The 17,781-nt window shown below is 45.1% G+C and overlaps 1 protein-coding gene across 3 annotated transcripts in view; it reads right to left on the bottom strand.

The window, feature by feature from the left end:
- PARP4 (poly(ADP-ribose) polymerase family member 4) overlaps positions 1-17,781 on the bottom strand; it is a 376,732-nt gene that overhangs the window by 334,758 nt on the left and 24,193 nt on the right. For all 3 annotated transcript variants that reach the window (XM_029602495.1, XM_029602494.1, XM_029602496.1), the window contains exon 8: positions 11,598-11,735. In XM_029602495.1, coding sequence (XP_029458355.1) covers positions 11,598-11,735 — 138 coding nt within the window. The remainder of the gene's footprint in view (positions 1-11,597; positions 11,736-17,781) is intronic.

Raw genomic sequence — 17,781 nt, 5'->3', positions numbered from 1 at the left:
AGGGAATCTCAAACCCCTCTTGGGCTCCTCACAATCAACGCTGAAAAAGGTTTTGATCTTGTCCATTGGGACTATTTGTTTACAGTACTTCAGCGATTTGGTGTTGGGGAGAATTTTCTTACGTGGGTTAGAAAATTATACTCTAACCTAAGTGCACGTATAAAGGTTAATGGGGGCTATTCTCCGCCATTTCCCCATCGGCCGAGGTACCAGACAGGGGTGTCCCCTTTCTCTGCTACTGTTTGCCCTTTATCTAGAGCCATTGGTGATTAAGCTCCACACAAAAATAGATATTCAATGCCTAAGGGTGGGGGAGGAAGAATATAAACTGTCTATGTTCACCAACGATGTCTTGTCATGGTAGCGAACCCTACTGATTCTTTACCATTTCTTATGGCCGAACTGGCGCTTTTCGGCAATGTCTCTGGGTATCAATTAAATGTAGAAAAATCTGAGTTCTTAAATATTAACCTGACACCGGAGCAAATGGCTGATATTAGAGAAAAATTCCCATTCCAAATAGCTAAAGATGGGGTGAAATATCTAGGAGTGATGATGGGGGATATATTAGAGGATTTATTTAAACTCAATTTTGAGAAAGCATGGGGGGTCCATCCACAAGGATATACAAACGTGGGAAAGGCTACCGCTTTCGTGGCTGGGGCGGATTTCTGTCATTAAAATGAATATTCTTCCCAGATTAAGTTATCTATTTCAAACCCTACCAATTTTAATTTTGGATGATAGGCTGTCCCATTGGCAGCGTAAATTGTTCCATTATATTTGGAGAAAGTGGCCCCCTAGGATATCCAGATTAGTCTTGTTATGCCCTAGGAAGAGTGGGGAACTGGGAGAACCTTGCCTCCAGCAATACTATCTAGGAGCGCAGTTAAAAGCAGTTCTTAGTTGGCATCTTAGTGGACAGGAAAAGCGATGGGTGGGACTGGAGAAGGCCCTGACAGGGGCCAGCTCATTGTCTTCTTTGGTGTGGCTCCCTAAAAGCAACCGTCAATCCCTGCATGCGCTGCCACAGATGGTGGCTCTCACATTGAAGCTCTAGGACAAATGGAAGAATATTCTGATGGGCCCGAGGAACTATTATTATAACACACCAATCTTTTTCAATCTTAGTTTCATTCCAGGATACACTAAAATTGGGGAAAGGAGGTGGGCAAGTAAGGGGTGCTTGCGTCTTGGGCAAGTTTGGAGTGGGACTAGAATTAAAGCGTTTGAGGAGGCAGCGATTGAGTTTAACTTCAATAAATCAGACGCTTATTTTTATCTCCAACTGGGACAGTTTATCTCCAGGAAAGAAGTAAAACAGGATCTCCTCAAAGGCAAGACATTGTTTGAAGGGTTCTGTAAGAAAGCGCGTTTTGTAACTAAAGCTATATCAAAAATTTACACCCTGTTATTTCCAGAACCAGCTCAACCTCCAACATTTGTACAAGCCTGGGAAAAAAATCTTGGGCGTCATTTAGTGATTGGGATGTGTGCTATCTTAATATTCAGAAAAGCTCCATCTCAGCTGGTATAATTGAACAGGGCTATAAACTCTTATATCGTTGGCATCTTCCCCCCAGTAGAATTGCTAAATTTGCCAAATCAGAGAGTAGGAAGTACTGGAAGGGTTGTGGCCTCAATGGGTCGTATTTTCATATGTGATGGGAGTGTCCCCGAGTAGTACAATTTTGGGAAGAGATAAAGTTAATTAATAGTAGGTTGGAATCCAATATAGCTTTTGACCCAGCCACTGTATTATTGGGAGTTCCCCACTCAAGTACGGGGACGCCGATGCCATTTCTGGGCCAACAAGTGTTGATAGCGGCAAAGGGGGCACTGGCATATTCGTGGAAGGATCCACAGATTCCGTCGATGCAAACCATGCACCAGAGATTGCAGAAAGTATTTTATTTAAACCGATTAACGGCGACTAGATATAGATGGGTGCCAAAATTTGAGAAATTGTGGCAACCATTTGTCCAGTGAAAAACTGCTAACCCTCCAAAGGTGGGAGAGGATGTAGCCAGTAATGTATAACACAAAAAACAAAAGGCATAAATAATTCCCAGGTCACTCCACAAATGCGGTAAAGGCAATTATGAATGGGAGGGAGGGGAGGTGGGACAGGGGTGGAAAAAATATAAAATACCAGGTAACAGTAGATTACCATACATTAAATGATATATCACAACATACCATTACTTTGGTTTTGCAAAATGGATATTTTATTTTATTATATTCTGGAACAAGAGTGGATTATGTTTCTGATAATGTGTTGTGAGCAGTTATGTTCTATTTGTACAATGTTGTTAGTTGTTCGACATTATGTTGTGATTTTCAATAAAAAATTTTAATCACAAAAAAAAGAAAAGAAATCTTCCAAAACCCGGCCATAACTACCATTAAAAAATGGCACAATTTTCGAGAGGTGGTGCAGGTACTACGCAGCAAAAACATATGATACCAATGGCTTTTCCCCTTTGCTCTCAGCTTTATCATTGCGAGAGGCGGAACTCCTGATTGGCGAAACATAGACAAAAGAATCCTAGGCAACAGGGAATGCACACGGCCGGGAACACCCGAAGTGGCAGAGAGTGCCCAAAGGAGGGAAAAGATTAAGACGCCATTCCGGAGGAACATCTGCAATCCAAGGCCTGGGTTGAGGAGAACAGACGCTCTCTTTGGTACTTGAGACGGTGCAGGGGACTGAGGACTGATGCACAGGTTTAAAGGTTGGTGAAGAAGCCCAGTTAGCTGTTATATGCTCTGTTTATAGAACTGATATAGCTAGAGGGGGACTATAGACGTTCATATCTATAAGGATGCTGGAGGTCGGGGGAGGGGGAGGGGTTGGGGGTGGGGGGCTGGGGCTTGCTCAGTGACGTCATTGCTTTGCATGGGAGAGATCCACATGAGAGGTAGTGGGTCCAGTTGGGAGCGGGTGGGGAGAAGGGGGGAGACTTCAGGGCAACCACCATATTACACCAAATAGTGTTAGAGCAGTGGAGGAACTGGATAGATACTGCTATGTCTGGCAAATAGATTCCATAAGAGGGAGCATAGATGTGAGAGGATGGTCCTGTATGATGGAGCTGCAAATACCCTCTAAATGGCCCGATGGGTTGTTTAAAAATAATATCAATCAATCAATACTAAAGGGCTAGACACACCAATGAAAAGGAAAACCTTCTTACATGACATGAAAGCCCTGCATGCTGATATTGTGCTATGCCAGGAAACCCACCTAACCAAGAGGCATGAGCGATTACTCTCCTCAAAAGATTTCCCACAATACTATCATGCAGCTACCACCCAAAATGGGAAATATTGTGGAGTGGGGATTTTGATATCCAAGAACATAGTTGCAGAGGTGGGCACAATCCTGAGGGATGCGACGGGGAGGTATATTTTATTGAAAGCAAAAATACATGACACTCTATACACACTGATGAATCTATATGCTCCTAACACTGAACAAGCAGACTTTTTTCATAAAGTATCAAATGTTATCGGGGAATGGTCAGAAGGACAACTAATTATAGGAGGGGATTTTAACATCACCAGAAACCCGTATTTAGATAATATTAGATCAGGAGAAGGAGGATGCAAAAAAGTGAGAGGGGCCCTAAAGAATCTAATTGAAGACCAAGGTCTTACAGATATATGGCGGTTACTGAATCCCACAACCCGCAATTACACATTCTTCTCTCACCCCCATCAGTCATATTCACGTCTGGACTATTTTCTTATCGATAAGGCATTGGTGACTAGAGTGATGGAGTCAGAGATAGGAAACATTACATGGTCTGACCATTCCCCTGTTTGGGTAACACTACATCAGGGGGGCGGCGATGCGGGCACTAAATTTTGGCGAATGAACTATCAGTTGTTAGAGGATAAAGAGTTCGTAGAGGAGGTAAACAAGGCAATACAGAATTTTCTTTACATTAATGACACAGGGGAGGTGACTCTGGGTATGTTATGGAAGAGTATGAAGGCGGTATTGAGAGGATTATTTATCTCAAGAGCAGCCTACAATAAAAAAAGAGAATTCAAAAGAGAGACTAAACCTTTTGGAACGGATTGCCAAGTTGGAAATTAGACATAAAAGAACTATGGAGGCCCACATAGCACAGCAATTAAAGGACGCATACAGGGAAATGAATGAACTAGAGATCGGCAGGGTGGCACACCAATTGGAATTACTCCAAACAACATCACTTTGAATACGGCAATAAAGCTAGCCACCAGTTAGCGAGGAAATTAAAGGAGAAAGAGGCTAAATCACAAATTACAAAAATACAGAACATTAAAGGGCAGTATCTAAATTCCCAAGTAGAGATAGGAGAGAGGTTCAATAATTATTACCAGGAGTTATACAATTCGGATGCGACGATCTCCCACCAGGAGATCCCCCATTCCACTCCCGTGTCTGTCGGCAGAAACCAGGGAGAATCTGGATAGCAAAGTGAAGGCAGAAGAGGTCCTACAAACAACAAAAGAATTAAAGACAGGGACGTCCCCAGAATTTGACAGCTACATAGCAAAGTTCTATAAAGTATTTGCCCTGCTGCTAGTAACTGTTGCGACTGTCGCTGCTCGATGTCCTCACTCCGCCCTCTTTACCTCTGTGGTGACTGCCTCCGGGTCTGATGGACAGCTGGCTGCCGCGGCGTCTCCATGCAGTCTCCCTCCGGCATCCCCGGACTGGCTCGACATTGCAGATCCACCATGTTGCCTGAAGACCTAGGGCGCGCGCGCGCGCGCGCGCTCTGATTGAAGTACCAGCAAGAGCGCGAACCTCAGGGGCTTCCCCCTGAGATGACGTCATCCGCTTCCAATATTTAAAGGTCTCTATTTCGCTAACAAACTCAGTTAGCAAGGACTTACTTCGGCTATCCAAGTACTCTGCCTCCTCGGATTTACCAGAGGTACCCACTCCTCGGGGGCCTTGCTCTTTTCTTTACTTTCAGATTACAGATAGGAACCAGTACTCGCTCCTCGAGGGCCCATGTTCCTGGACACTCTGAAGATTCTCTATTGCCTGGTAGCTATTGCTGCTACAAACATTTGTGAGTTACCATCGCTCTCTCAGAGCTTTCCCTGGAACCAGGTACTCACTCCTTGAGGGCCTAAACCTTTCCAGCTCCTGAGCTTCCTTGAGACCTTATGTGAGTTTTGTCATCTAGTTCTGTTCGTGAACTCTGCCTACTCTGCCTACTCACTTTCTACAGTTTCTCAACAGCTCAGCCATCCTGGGGTCGCTGTTCCAGTACCTGAGGGACTACAGCCCTGCTGGGCATATCAGCTCACTACTGCCACCTCTGGTGGTTTCAAAACCCTGTTTAAGAACTAATGTGTGTCTGTCTCCATACTCAAGCCTAGCCAGTGGTTCCTCTCGGGATATCCTCCTGGGGGCATAGTCATCTGCCACCGGCCCAGGGATCCACCCACAACTATATCAGATTCATTACAGATTGCTACTCCTTAGCAAGACAATATCTGAGACACTACAAGATTGCTGACTCCTCCTTCTTTAGGAGCCAATAATAACCGATTGCTATCTCAGCAGTCTAACTAACAGCAGATTTATTACAGATTGCTAACTCCTAGCACCAGATCCTGAACAGTAACCCCTTTACTGAGTATGTTTAATGATTTGAGAATTAATGGAGAGATATTGCAACAGGCTAAAATGGCAGGGATTGCCATACTGGCCAAACCTGGGTGGGATCATACACTTTGTGGATCCTACAGGCCGATATCGCTTATTAACCTAGACCTAAAGATCCTCGCAAAAATCCTAGCAAGATGATTAGGCAGAGTAGCTCCAACTTTTGTGGCCTCGGACCAATCAGAGTTTATATCAGGGAGATTGGCTTCCGACAATGTTCGTAGAGTCATAGAACTAATGGGATATGCACAGCTGCATAATATACCAACAGCTCTGCTTTCAGTAGATGTGGAAAAAGCCTTCGACCGGGTACACTGGCCTTATCTATTTCAGGTTTTAGAGAGAATGGGACTTGGAACAAATTTTATTCGATGGGTGGCCAAGCTATATAGGAACACACAGGCCCGAATAAAAATTAATGGAGCATACTCACCCCATTTGACATCAGAAGAGGGACCCGGCAGGGATGTCCCTCTCACCGCTATTATTTGCACTATCGTTAGAGCAGTTAGCTGAAACGGTTAGAAGACACCAAGCTATTCATGGGGTCATGGTGGGAGAGTCCACATACAAAATATCCCTTTTTGCCGATGACCTCCTGTTCACTATTACACACCCTGAGACTTCATTTCAGGAGCTTCTGAAGGAGATAAGAGCGTTTGGGAGGATCTCGGGATTTAAAATGAATGAAGACAAATCTGAATTGATGAACGTTTCCATGGGTGGGACACAATTTGGGGCTATGGCGGCACAGCTACTGTTCAAATTGGCCAAGCACTGGGTAAAATATCTTGGAGTGAAAATTAGCCCAACTTTAAACCAGCTGTTTGAAATAAATTATAATCCCCTGCTAAGAATAATTCAACAAGACCTAGAAAGATTGGATAGACTAAATTTATCATGGATGGGACATATAGCAGCCGTAAAAATGACAGTACTGCCTAAGTTCTGCTATCTGTTCCAGACAATACTTGTGGGAGTGCCTGAAGGGGGCTAAAAAAATTTGGCAACGGAAAATCTTCCGCTTTATCTGGAAGAGGAAACCTCTTAGGGTGGCGAGGAAAGTTCTGTATTGGGACAAATTGAGTGGGGGACTTAATCTTCCCAACCTACTGTGGTACTACGTAGCCAATCTTCTAGCAGTAGTGGTAAGCTAGCATAGTGAGGGAACCAGTAAACCCTGGGTGACGATAGAAAAAATAATAGCAGGCAACTCACCATTGGTAGATAGGATATGGTCATCATCCAAGATGACGAAAGCTGGAGAGACACCATTTATAGCAGTAGTGATGCGAATATGGACAAAGTGGGAGAAAAAACTGGTGGGAGATAAGTCAGCATACCATCACACCTCATTTTTGCATAACCCAAAATTCCCTCCTGGTATGGATAAGGCGTTCATAAGACGCTGGAAAGGAAAGGGAATTACCAAATTGGGACAATTGAGGAAGGACCAAAAGCTAAATTTAGTTTCAGGAGCTTCAAGAACGATACTCCCTGCCAACCTCCGATCAATACACCTACTCACAACTGTCCCATTTCTTTCATGTCAACAGGATAGCAGGGGAACTAATGCAGGGGAAACCCATGTATGTTAAGTATTGCGAGAATGCACACACCTTTAAGAGACCCATTTCACGGATCTACGCATCACTGAATGATGACAAGGGAGCTAAGTTACCACATCAGTTGAAATGGGAGACAGACATTGGAGACTCATTGTTTGAGAGGGATTGGGATGGTTGTCATATTAACATCAGCAGAAGCTCAGTGTCGGCAAATCTAAAGACAATAGTTATAAGCTTTTATACCACTGGTATCTGACACCAGAGCGACTACATAAAATGTTGCTAGGGAACAATACGGCATGCTGGAGGGAGTGTGGCTTGACAGGCACCTTCTAACATATGTGGTGGGAATGCCCCAAGGTTGAGCGCACATGGGTAGAAGTCTTGGCATATGTCCGGAAAATAATTGGGATACCTGTACCAATGGACCTTAAGATGTGTCTACTACATATTGATCCAGACCTTGACAATGCTTGGCAAAGATCCCTGGCATTGCAACTGGTTCTAGTGACACGATGTGAGATAGCATATTGGTGGAAAAAGTCTGAGACACCTTCACTTAGAGATGTATTTAACAGGTTAGATAAGGTATATCAAATGTGCCATCTCACAGCAATTCGAATTAACCAGATATCTAAATTTCATGACCCAGTTCTGCACGAGCTTGTATAGGTTAAAGGAACATATATACCGAACGTCTACAATAATAGTCATCCCAAACCCCAATCTGGTGGGGTGCGAGTGTTCTGGGAATGCTAGGAGAGCGGTCCCATCTTGAGGGGATTGTGTGCCCATGGGTCTCAGCACAAACCCAGAAGGCTCCAGGGGAGCACCAAGGTAGGCGAGGCGTGTCCAAGCATGGGTGAAGACAAAGTCTGACCCTCTGACGGACCTGCATGCTTCTGGAAAGCCAACACTATGTTGGCTATTGAACAGTCCTCCGACCGTTCCCAGCCCATTCGGACCTGCTGCTAGGTCTTGGCAAGCAGCAGCAGGCCGGAGTGAGGACAAGGGCACACGAAGGCCTTGTGACATAGAAGACTCTAGATGAGACAAGGAGCTTGGAAGTTTCAGACATTGGCACTGTCTCTCAGGGCGCCCTACACAGCCCACCGTCACGGGCGAACCCAATGGGCTGGTCATGGACCACCCTGTCCCACTGTGCGCCCTACACCACCTGGAGAGGCTGGTCACGGACCAAACGGTGAGCGAGACAAGCGCAGGAAGGGAATCCAGCCAAGACGAAACTCCAATGACGAGAACAGGAACCGACGAGACGGATTTACCCCAACAAGGTGTCATCTGGAGAACCAAAGGAGCTGGAGGGTCAAGAGGGCTCAGAAGACTCTGAGCACTGGAAAACACAAACGAGAACTTGGAACATCAGGAAGTCTGGACTAGGAACCTCGGAACATGAAGACATGGAACATCAGGAAGTCACAGGAATCAACGAAGGCTCAGGACATGGAGCTCCAATGAAGAACAAGGAATGAAGACTAACGGAGAGCTGGAAGACGAGACTTCCAGAGACAGGAAATTCCAATGCAAGGCAAAAGCTGAAGTGAAGAAGAAGCCCTTTTATAGGGCTATACCAGGAAACTGGGTAAAGCTGGCTTCTGGTGGGGCCAGGTGGACCCCTTAAGAAGGGGAAGGAGACGCGGGCCTGCCCCTTAGGAAGGGGGCAGGACCTTGGAGAGCGGCCATGCTGCCGCAGAGATGCTAAGCCGTGCAAGAGCAGGAGCTGAGCCTTAGGGCAGGCCCCAAGATGGCGGCGGTGTCTGAGCCGTAAGAGGAAGCCCGGGGGCGGTACCATGCCGTGAAGACAAGCTGGCCCGCGGCTCCCTGCCGCAAGTGTCGGCCACAAATGCGGCGGTCTGGGCCGCGGGAGAAGTGACGTCAGCAGCAGGCCGTGACTGCTGCGGAACGTGGCTTTGATGACGGCGGCCTCTGGCCTAATTGGGAAAGGCAGCACAAGAGGTAAGAGGCCTGCTCGTGGGGGAACTCCGCGGGCAGGAATCATAACAGCAAGGGGTGAAATGCGGAAAGGTATGGGGGGAAGGGAGAGGAGGGGGGGGCAGTACAGTAGGTGGGTGGAGTCATCACGAGGAATACAAGGCAATGGATTGAAGAAGACACTATGAGACTTGATATGTTATTTGAAAAGCTTTATGTAATATGTTATTATATTTCTGTTACTAATTGTAATGTTCTGTACAAAATCCAATAAAACAAATTTAAAAAAAAAAAGGGCTCCACGGGTGATTCGGGAAACTACAGACCAGTTAGCCTGACTTCAGTGCCAGGAAAAATAGTGGAAAGTGTTCCAAAGATCAAAATCACAGAACATATGGAAAGACATGGTTTAATAGAACAAAGTCAGTATGGCTTTACCCAAGGAAAGTCTTGCCTCACAAATCTGCTTCACTGTTTTGAAGGGGTTAATAAACATGCAGATAAAGGTGAACCAGTAGATGTAGTGATTTGGATTTTCAGAAGGCATTTGACAAAATTCCTCATGAGAGGCTTCTAAGAAAAGTAAAAAGTCATGGGAAAGGTGGCGATGTCCTTTCGTGGATTACAAATTGGTTAAAAGTCAGGAAACAGAGAGTAGGATTAAATGGACAATTTTCTCAGTGGAAAAGGGTATACAGTGGCATGCCTCAAGAATCTGTACTAGGACCCGTGCTTTTCAATATATTTATAAATGATCTAGAAAGGAATACAATGAGTGAGGTAACCAACTTTGCAGATGATACAAAATTATTCAGAGTGGTTAAATCACAAGCGGATTGTGAAATATTGCAGGAGGACCTTGTGAGATTGGAAAATTGGGCATCCACATGGCAGATGAAATTTAATGTGGATAAGTGCAAGGTGATGCATATAGGGAAAAATAACCCATGCTGTAGTTACACGATGTTAGGTTCCATATTAGGAGCTACCGCCCTGGAAAGAGATCTAGGCGTCATAGTGGATAATACTTTGAAATTGTCTGCTCAGTGTGCTGAGGCAGTCAAAAAGGTAAACGTTAGGAATTATTAGGAAGGGAATGGTGAATAAAATGGAAAATGTCATAATGCCTCTGTATTGCTCCATGGTGAGCCCACAGCTTGAATACTGTGTACAATTCTGGTCGCTGTATCTCAAGAAAGGTACAGAGAAGGGAGACCAAAATGATAAAGGGGATGGAACTGCTCCCCTATGAGAAAAGACTAAAGAGGTTAGGGCTGTTCAGCTTGGAAAAGAGACAGCTGAGGGGGGATATGATAGAGGTCTTTAAAATCATGAGAGGTCTAGAACGGGTCAATTGAATCGATTATTTGCTCTTTCAATTAACAGAAGGACTAGAGAGCACTCCATCAAGTTAGCATGTAGAACATTTAAAACTAATCTGAGAAAATTCTTTTTCACTCAACGCACAATTAATCTCTGGAATTTGTTGCCAGAGGATGTGGTTAGTGCAGTTAGTGTAGCTGGGTTTAAAAAAGGTTTGGATAAGTTCTTGGAGAAGAAGTCCATTACCTGCTATTAATCAAGTTGACTTAGAAAATAGCTACTGCTATTACTAGCATCAATAGCATGGGGTATACTTAGTTTTTTGGATACTTGCCAGGTACTTGTAGCCTGGAGTGGCCACTGTTGGAAACAGTATGCTGGGCTTGATGGACCCTTGGTCTGACCCAGTATGGCAATTTCTTATATTCTTAAATCCAGTGGCAGAAACCAGAGACTGATCACCCGGATGTTCTCTTCAGGAACGGCTGGGAAGAACGGAACTCTGTTCAGAAGGTCTGCCATAAAGTGGACTGTGATGATAGACGGAAGTATTTACTCCCGGTTGTTTAAACTCCCTGCAGGGTAAAGCAGTCGCTCAAGCCATGTCTGTGTTTTGTGGTTGCCACGCTACTTTGAAGACTCTTGCGGAGGAGAAGTGGTTATGGAAGCATTGGCTGTATTGGGAAATAGTACATCCTACTCTCAACCTGTGGGAAGGTGAACCTGACGACAATACTCAAGCAGGAAGAGAATAAACACAAACTTGGAAAACAAATATCCTATCACAACAAAAACTGTATGTCCTTCCATCTGCTGGAGATAGAATGCTGGCTTTTGCTGGAGCTGCACCATGGTAACAATTAGCAATGTCACAAAAGATGTATCTTCTGTCTCCACCTGCTGGTAGAGGGAGTAAACCTATGCATCTGGACTGGTGTAGCAGGATAAGGAAACAAAGATTCTAAGTTACTAAACCTTACTGGGCTTTTCCAAAAATTATCCCATCATTCTATGACAGATATTATCAAGACTGAATAGGACCCAATATAATATTATTATTAATAAAATTAACTCACATCATTGAGACTAATGCTCTTTACAGGTTGGCGAAGTATATGGTCCAGGTGGCCAAGGGCTTCTACCCAAATTAGTTCCACAAATCCATGTACCTCTGCAGACAAGCTGCTTACATTTCTGGCTTCTTCAAGAAGGAGCTGTAGAAAAAAAAGCACAATTTGCTAAGGTAACACATTCATCTGATAGAGGAATTGTCCATGTATTAAACTGCATTAATTATAATTGGGAGAAAGCCCAAATCACATAGTACACTATTTCAGGTCAGCTTAGTGCTAGGCACAAGAGAAATGTCAGTTGTGGTCTTTTTCTGCTGTCAGGTTCTAGGATTTTATGTTTCAAAGCATCCTATATTTTCAGTATGTTAGGTTAATATTAATAATCTTTTTATAAAATGAATGAAGAAGACCAGAAGTCAGGAATATCCAAGCTCAGATCATGATGCTGCCCTTGATTCCGTGTGTGTCTTGGGATAAGTTGCTCTGGTTCTGATATCAGATTTTACCATTCCATAATGCAAAATTGTTATGCATTATGCAAGTAGTTAGAACTCATGAAGGCTTTTGTTTTTTTTTTAATTGCCAAGGTTTCTTACATGCTTTTAAAGTTCATTGGGTACATGTTTGAAGGAAAGGTACTATACCGATTCAGATTCCTGGAACTTTAATAATGAGGTGCGAGTCTATAACTACTCACTTTCTAGCACTGCTATCAAGCTAGGCAGAGAGTACATTGTACAAACTTCTCTTTTTGTACCTTTATTCACTTCAAATGACAGAAAATCTTCACTGATGTCTACTGTGCTGTTCATATCTCTGACTGTGCATGTAGAACTGCCTCCTAAAAGCTACCCAACCACCAATACCTCACCTTGAGTTCATATTGCCCCCTCTTACAGCAGTATAAAAAGTTAATTTATATGAGAACCCCACAGAAGCTCTCTCTCTCTCCCCTCCCGAACCGCAATTTGCGATAAAAACATTTTCACTTGGTAACGCACAGCTATCGCAGGCACAACGCACAGAAAAAAGGTGTAGTTATTTCCGGCTTTTAAACCTGCGTTGCTGTGCGATACTCTATTGCACGCTATGCTAACTGACTCATTTCCATTTACTCCGCCCAAACTCCTCCTACTTGAATACAAATGTAAAATTTGCATATGTATTTTGCGTTGCAGTATTTATCACATGCGTTATGGCGATATCACCAGCATTAGGGCTGTAACACAAATTGATAAATGACCCCCTTAGGGAGAACATAAGAGCAATATTCTTTATTATTAATGAAAGAGTGCAATAATAATACAATGTATGCAGGTAGAGCTGCTTATGTCCAAACAAGAGGATCCTTGCACTCATCATGTTTTAGCTTTCAAATTAACAGAAAAGGATGAAGGATTTGAGGTTTGTGCTGGGTGCTTTAGTTATCTCCTGGCTCCTTTGTGGTGGTGGTGGAGGTGAGGGTAAACTGGGAGGGGCTTTTGGTTATTTTGTAATCTAGAACACATTGTAACGTATTTGATATTTTATATTTAAGTATATTTTATAATATCATTGTAAGCCACTTACAATCTTGAGAAAAGTGGAATATAAATGCAAAAGGAAAAATGTCTTCTTACCTGCTAATTTTCATTCCTGAAATACCAGAGGTCAGTCCAGACAAGTGTGTTTTGCATCCCTACCAGCAGATGGAGGCAGAGAATAAAAACTTTTCAGGTACTGCTACATAACAGAAAGTGCCACCTGCAGTCTCTCAGCATTGACCTTTACCCAAGCCAAGATATCCAATCCAACAAACCCAAATAACTCTGGGTGAGCAGAGACTCAAAGTTGGAGCCCCCTAAAACTAGGACCCCCTGTCTCAAAACAAGGATTACACTAATTAGCAACTCTAAGTCATAACCTATGTACAATCTTAGTAAATCTGCATATGATTACAAACTGCCTTAGCAACATCCAGAAGCGAGGAAATCTTTCGAAAAAGGATGGGTCTCTGGACTGATCTGTAGTATTCCAGGAATGAAAATTAACAGGTAAGAACCAATTTTCCTTTCCAGTTCATAACTCAGATCAATCCAGACAACTGGAATGTACCCAAGCCCCTCTATACTGGGCAGGAATCAAAAGACCTGCGCACAACACATTCTCCCCAAACGCAGCCTCCTCCAGTGCCCGCACATCCAAGCGGTAATGTTTGGTAAAAGTGTGAAGTGAAGAAGTCCATGTTGCCGCTCGACAAATTTCCTATTAGGAAATCAATTGACACTCCACCCAGGAGGCTGCCTACACCCTAGTGGAATGCGTCTGCAACCCCTCCGGAACTGACTGACCCTTACAGATATATGCTGAACTTATCGCCTCCTTCAGCCATCTTGCAATCGTACTCTTGGAAGATTTAATTCCCTTCTTTGCTCCACTGAACAGGACAAAAAGATGAACTGATTTCCGAAAGGCATTCGTCACCTTAAGATACCGCAAAAGAATTTGCCACATATCCAATAAGTGAAGCTCCCTCGCAAAAGGAGTATCTGGTGACAAATGTAGAAAAGCCAGCAGCTCCACCATCTGGTTGAGATTAAATGAGGAAACAACCTTGGGCAAAAAGGAAGGAACCATGCATAACATACACCATCCTCCGAAAAGCACAGGAAAGGGTCCCTACACGATAATGCTTTAAGCTCTGATATCTTCCTAGCTGAGCAAATGGCCACCAAAAGGACTTCAAGATAAGATCCTTCAAAGAAGCCCTTCTAATCAGTTCAAAGAGAGGACCACAAAGAACTCGAAGGACCAGATTAAGGTTCCAGGCCAGACATATCTTCCAGACCAGAGGACGCAGATGATTCACCCCCTTCAGAAAATTCACAACATCCCGATGAGACGCCAGTGGTCTTCCCTGCAACTTACCTCAAATACACCCTAAGGCTGCCACCTGAACTTGAAGGGAATTATACGCCAATCCCTTAGCTAACCTACTTTGCAAAAAGGCTAAAACCTGAGGAGCATCTATATGCAATGGCTGCAGCTCATTCTGCAAACACCACAACTCAAACACTCTCCAAACCCGGATATAAGCCAAAGATGTGGAAGACCCCCTTGTCTGAAGCAAAGTCACAATCACTGGCTCAGAGTATCCTTTCAAGCAAAGACATCGCCTTTCAAAAGCCAAGCCGCCAGACAAAAATGATCTGTCCAGTCTGAAAAGATAGTTCCCTGCCGCAACAACCCGTGCAGATGGTCAAAAACGAATTGGACCATCTATCATGAGATGAACCAGATCTGCAAACATTGGTCGGCACGGCCATTCTGGTGTCACGAGAATCACCCTGCCCAGATGATGTTCGATGCAACGCAATACTCGACCTATAAGAGGCCACGAGGGAAACATGTAGAGCAGTAGCTCTATCAGTCACGCTTGAACAAAGGTGTCGCCCTCGGAGTCAACTTCCCTCCGGTAGCTGTAAAACTGAACCGTCTTCTCATTTCTTGGAACCGCCATGAGGTCCAACTCCAGCCTGCCCCATCTGGCTTGTATAAGGGCAAAGACCTCCGCTGACAACTCCCCCGGATTCAGTCGTTGCTTGCTGAGATAGTCTGCCTGCACATTGTCCAATCCAGCCACATGCAAAGCTGCCACTCCCACTAGATGCTTCTCCACCCAAATAAACAATTCCTGTGCCTCCTGCGCCTCCAGGTGAATCTTCGTTCCACCTTGATGATTGATATATACCACTGTCATTGCATTGTCCAAGAATATTTGCACTGCCTGTCCTTGAATGAGTGGAAGAATGGCGAGAAAGGCTTTGTAAACCGCTCTAGTCTCCAAATCAGTTGATTGACCAGGACGCCTCCTCCAGTGACCACTGGCCTTGGCAGTTTTCCCCCAACAAATCTCTCCACAACCTCGGAGGCTGGCATCCATGGTCACCACCACCCAGTCTGGTCCATCCAGGTTCATCCCTTTCTCCAAACTGGAATGAGACAGCCATCATGAAAGACTGGACCTGGTGACCCCCTGAAGCTGTTAAGGAATCTGGGATTCCTCCTAGAGCGGATTCCACAAGATAAAAGCACCTTTTGAAAGGGGTCGCATGTGAGCGAAGACCCAAGGAACTAATTCCATTATAGATGCCATAGAACCCAGGACCTGCAAATATTTCCAGACTCTGGGAACCAAAAGCCACAGAAGTCGAAGTACCTGAGCCTGCAACTTGATCACCCTCTCTGTAGTCAGAAACACTTTTCCGAGACAGGTATCGAATTGAGCTCCCAAATACTCCAACATCTGGGACTGCTCCAAGTGAATCTTCGCCAGGTTCATTCCCCAGCCTAATGACCGCAGCAGCTGCATGACATGTCAAATCGAATGATGACACTCCACTTCAGACTTTGCCCTGATGAGCCAATCATCCAGGTACAGGTGCAACAGGATTCCTTCCCTCCTGAGTGCCACCGCCACTATCACCATCACATACGTTAATGTCTGTGGCACTGTCGCCAACCCAAAGGGAAGGGCCCAAAACTGGAAATGCTCTCCTAGTACCATGAACCTTAATAATCTCTGATAGTTGGCTCCTATGGAAATGTGGAGATAATCCTCCTTGAAATTCAAAGAAGCCAGAAACTCCCCCTTGAGCACTGCTGCCATCACCATCCACAGCGTCTCCATCCGAAAATGCGGCACCTGGATTGCCACATCGACCTTCTGAAGACTGAGAATGGGTAAAAAGTCCCCTCTCTTTCTTGGGAACAACAAAATACACTGAGTACCTTCCCCATCCTAGCTTCTGAGGGGGAACCGGAACAATTGCGTGCATGTGCTGTAACCCCTATAAAGTGTCCCACACCACCTCCTAGATACCCTTCAGAGCAGCCGAACCTGCCACAGTGATGGTTGTCTTCTTGGTCACCACTGACCCTGCTGCATCTACCTTGGAAAGCTTCCAGTACTCCAAAGTCTGTTCAGACAAGGGATATAGATTAGCTATAGCCCTGGCCACCTTTAGTCCTGCCTCGGGAGATTCCCACTCCCGATCCACCAACGTATTCACCTTCTTTGGAAAAGCCTTAGGCGGTCCCCGTAGTCCATCCAAGACCGGGTTCACTCCCTCATTGTCGGAATCTTCCTGCATGACCTTAATCCCCAACTCATCCAAAACTTGGGACATGAGTGGCCGTAACTCCTCCTTACAGAACAATCTCACCACCCTGCATTGGATCAGCCAAAGCGCTCACAGGGTCCTTATCCAGATCACACACCCCCCTCCCCGGACCACCCTGAGGCTGATCAGTATCTTCTGCCTCATTCGACATGTCCTTTTCATCACCAGAGGGACAATCAATGTTGAGAAGCCGAAGAATTCCTCCTGACACTGACTGCCTATATGTCTTAGGCATTTTAGCCAAAAGGGTCTTCTGAGGGAAAGAATGCTTAGTTCTTGCCTCCTTCTCAGCCAAATAGACCTTATGGAGGAGCAGGATAAAAGTCTGCGGAAAATTTTTCTGAATCAGTGGAATGCTGATCCTGATCAGGTCCCCTTGGACCTCTTTCCCCTCTCTGTCCCCAACCGGGCGCTGATCGACAGGAAAAAGCAGGAGTGGGGAGTCCCGAGGCTCCCTTGGCTCCTAACATGTGGAGCTAAGATGGCCAGTCTCCTCCAACACCCCCCCCCCCCCCCAGTATCTCCTGCCGATCAAATAGAACGACCACCCCCCGAAATTTCTGCAGAGGTCCCAACCCCTCTGGAGGCACAATCTGGGCAAAACGCGGCTGCATCGAGGTGCAATCGCCTCAGACCGCAGCCTCGACACAATTTCCCGTCGTGAGGGAGACACCATTAAGCTACGGTTGTGGCTAAAAATACCTCCCTACTCGAAGAAACTGCTGCTGGCGTGGTCAACATGCTCCAATGCAGCTCAGACTCCCAGCCCGACGGACGACACAGTCTTGTCCCTCACTCAACCGATTCTGCCTCCCAGCAGCCAAACTGCTCAGCCTAAATTACTGCTTCCTTTCTTTTTCTTTTTTTTAAAGAAATGGACTTCCAGAAGCAGACACACAATGGAAGGAGAAATAAAACTAAATACTTCCTTGCTTCTGGACATTGGCAGCTGGGAGCTGAGGGTGATGGGGACCCAGAGGGGCTGAGGGAACCAGGATCTTTGGCTTTCATTCCCCCTGGAAGCA

The sequence above is a fragment of the Rhinatrema bivittatum genome, chromosome 5 (genome assembly GCF_901001135.1).
Source record: "Rhinatrema bivittatum chromosome 5, aRhiBiv1.1, whole genome shotgun sequence".
Taxonomy (NCBI): domain Eukaryota; kingdom Metazoa; phylum Chordata; class Amphibia; order Gymnophiona; family Rhinatrematidae; genus Rhinatrema; species Rhinatrema bivittatum.
The sequence above is the reverse complement of the archived record's forward strand: the minus strand, read 5'-3'. Positions and strand labels throughout refer to the sequence as shown.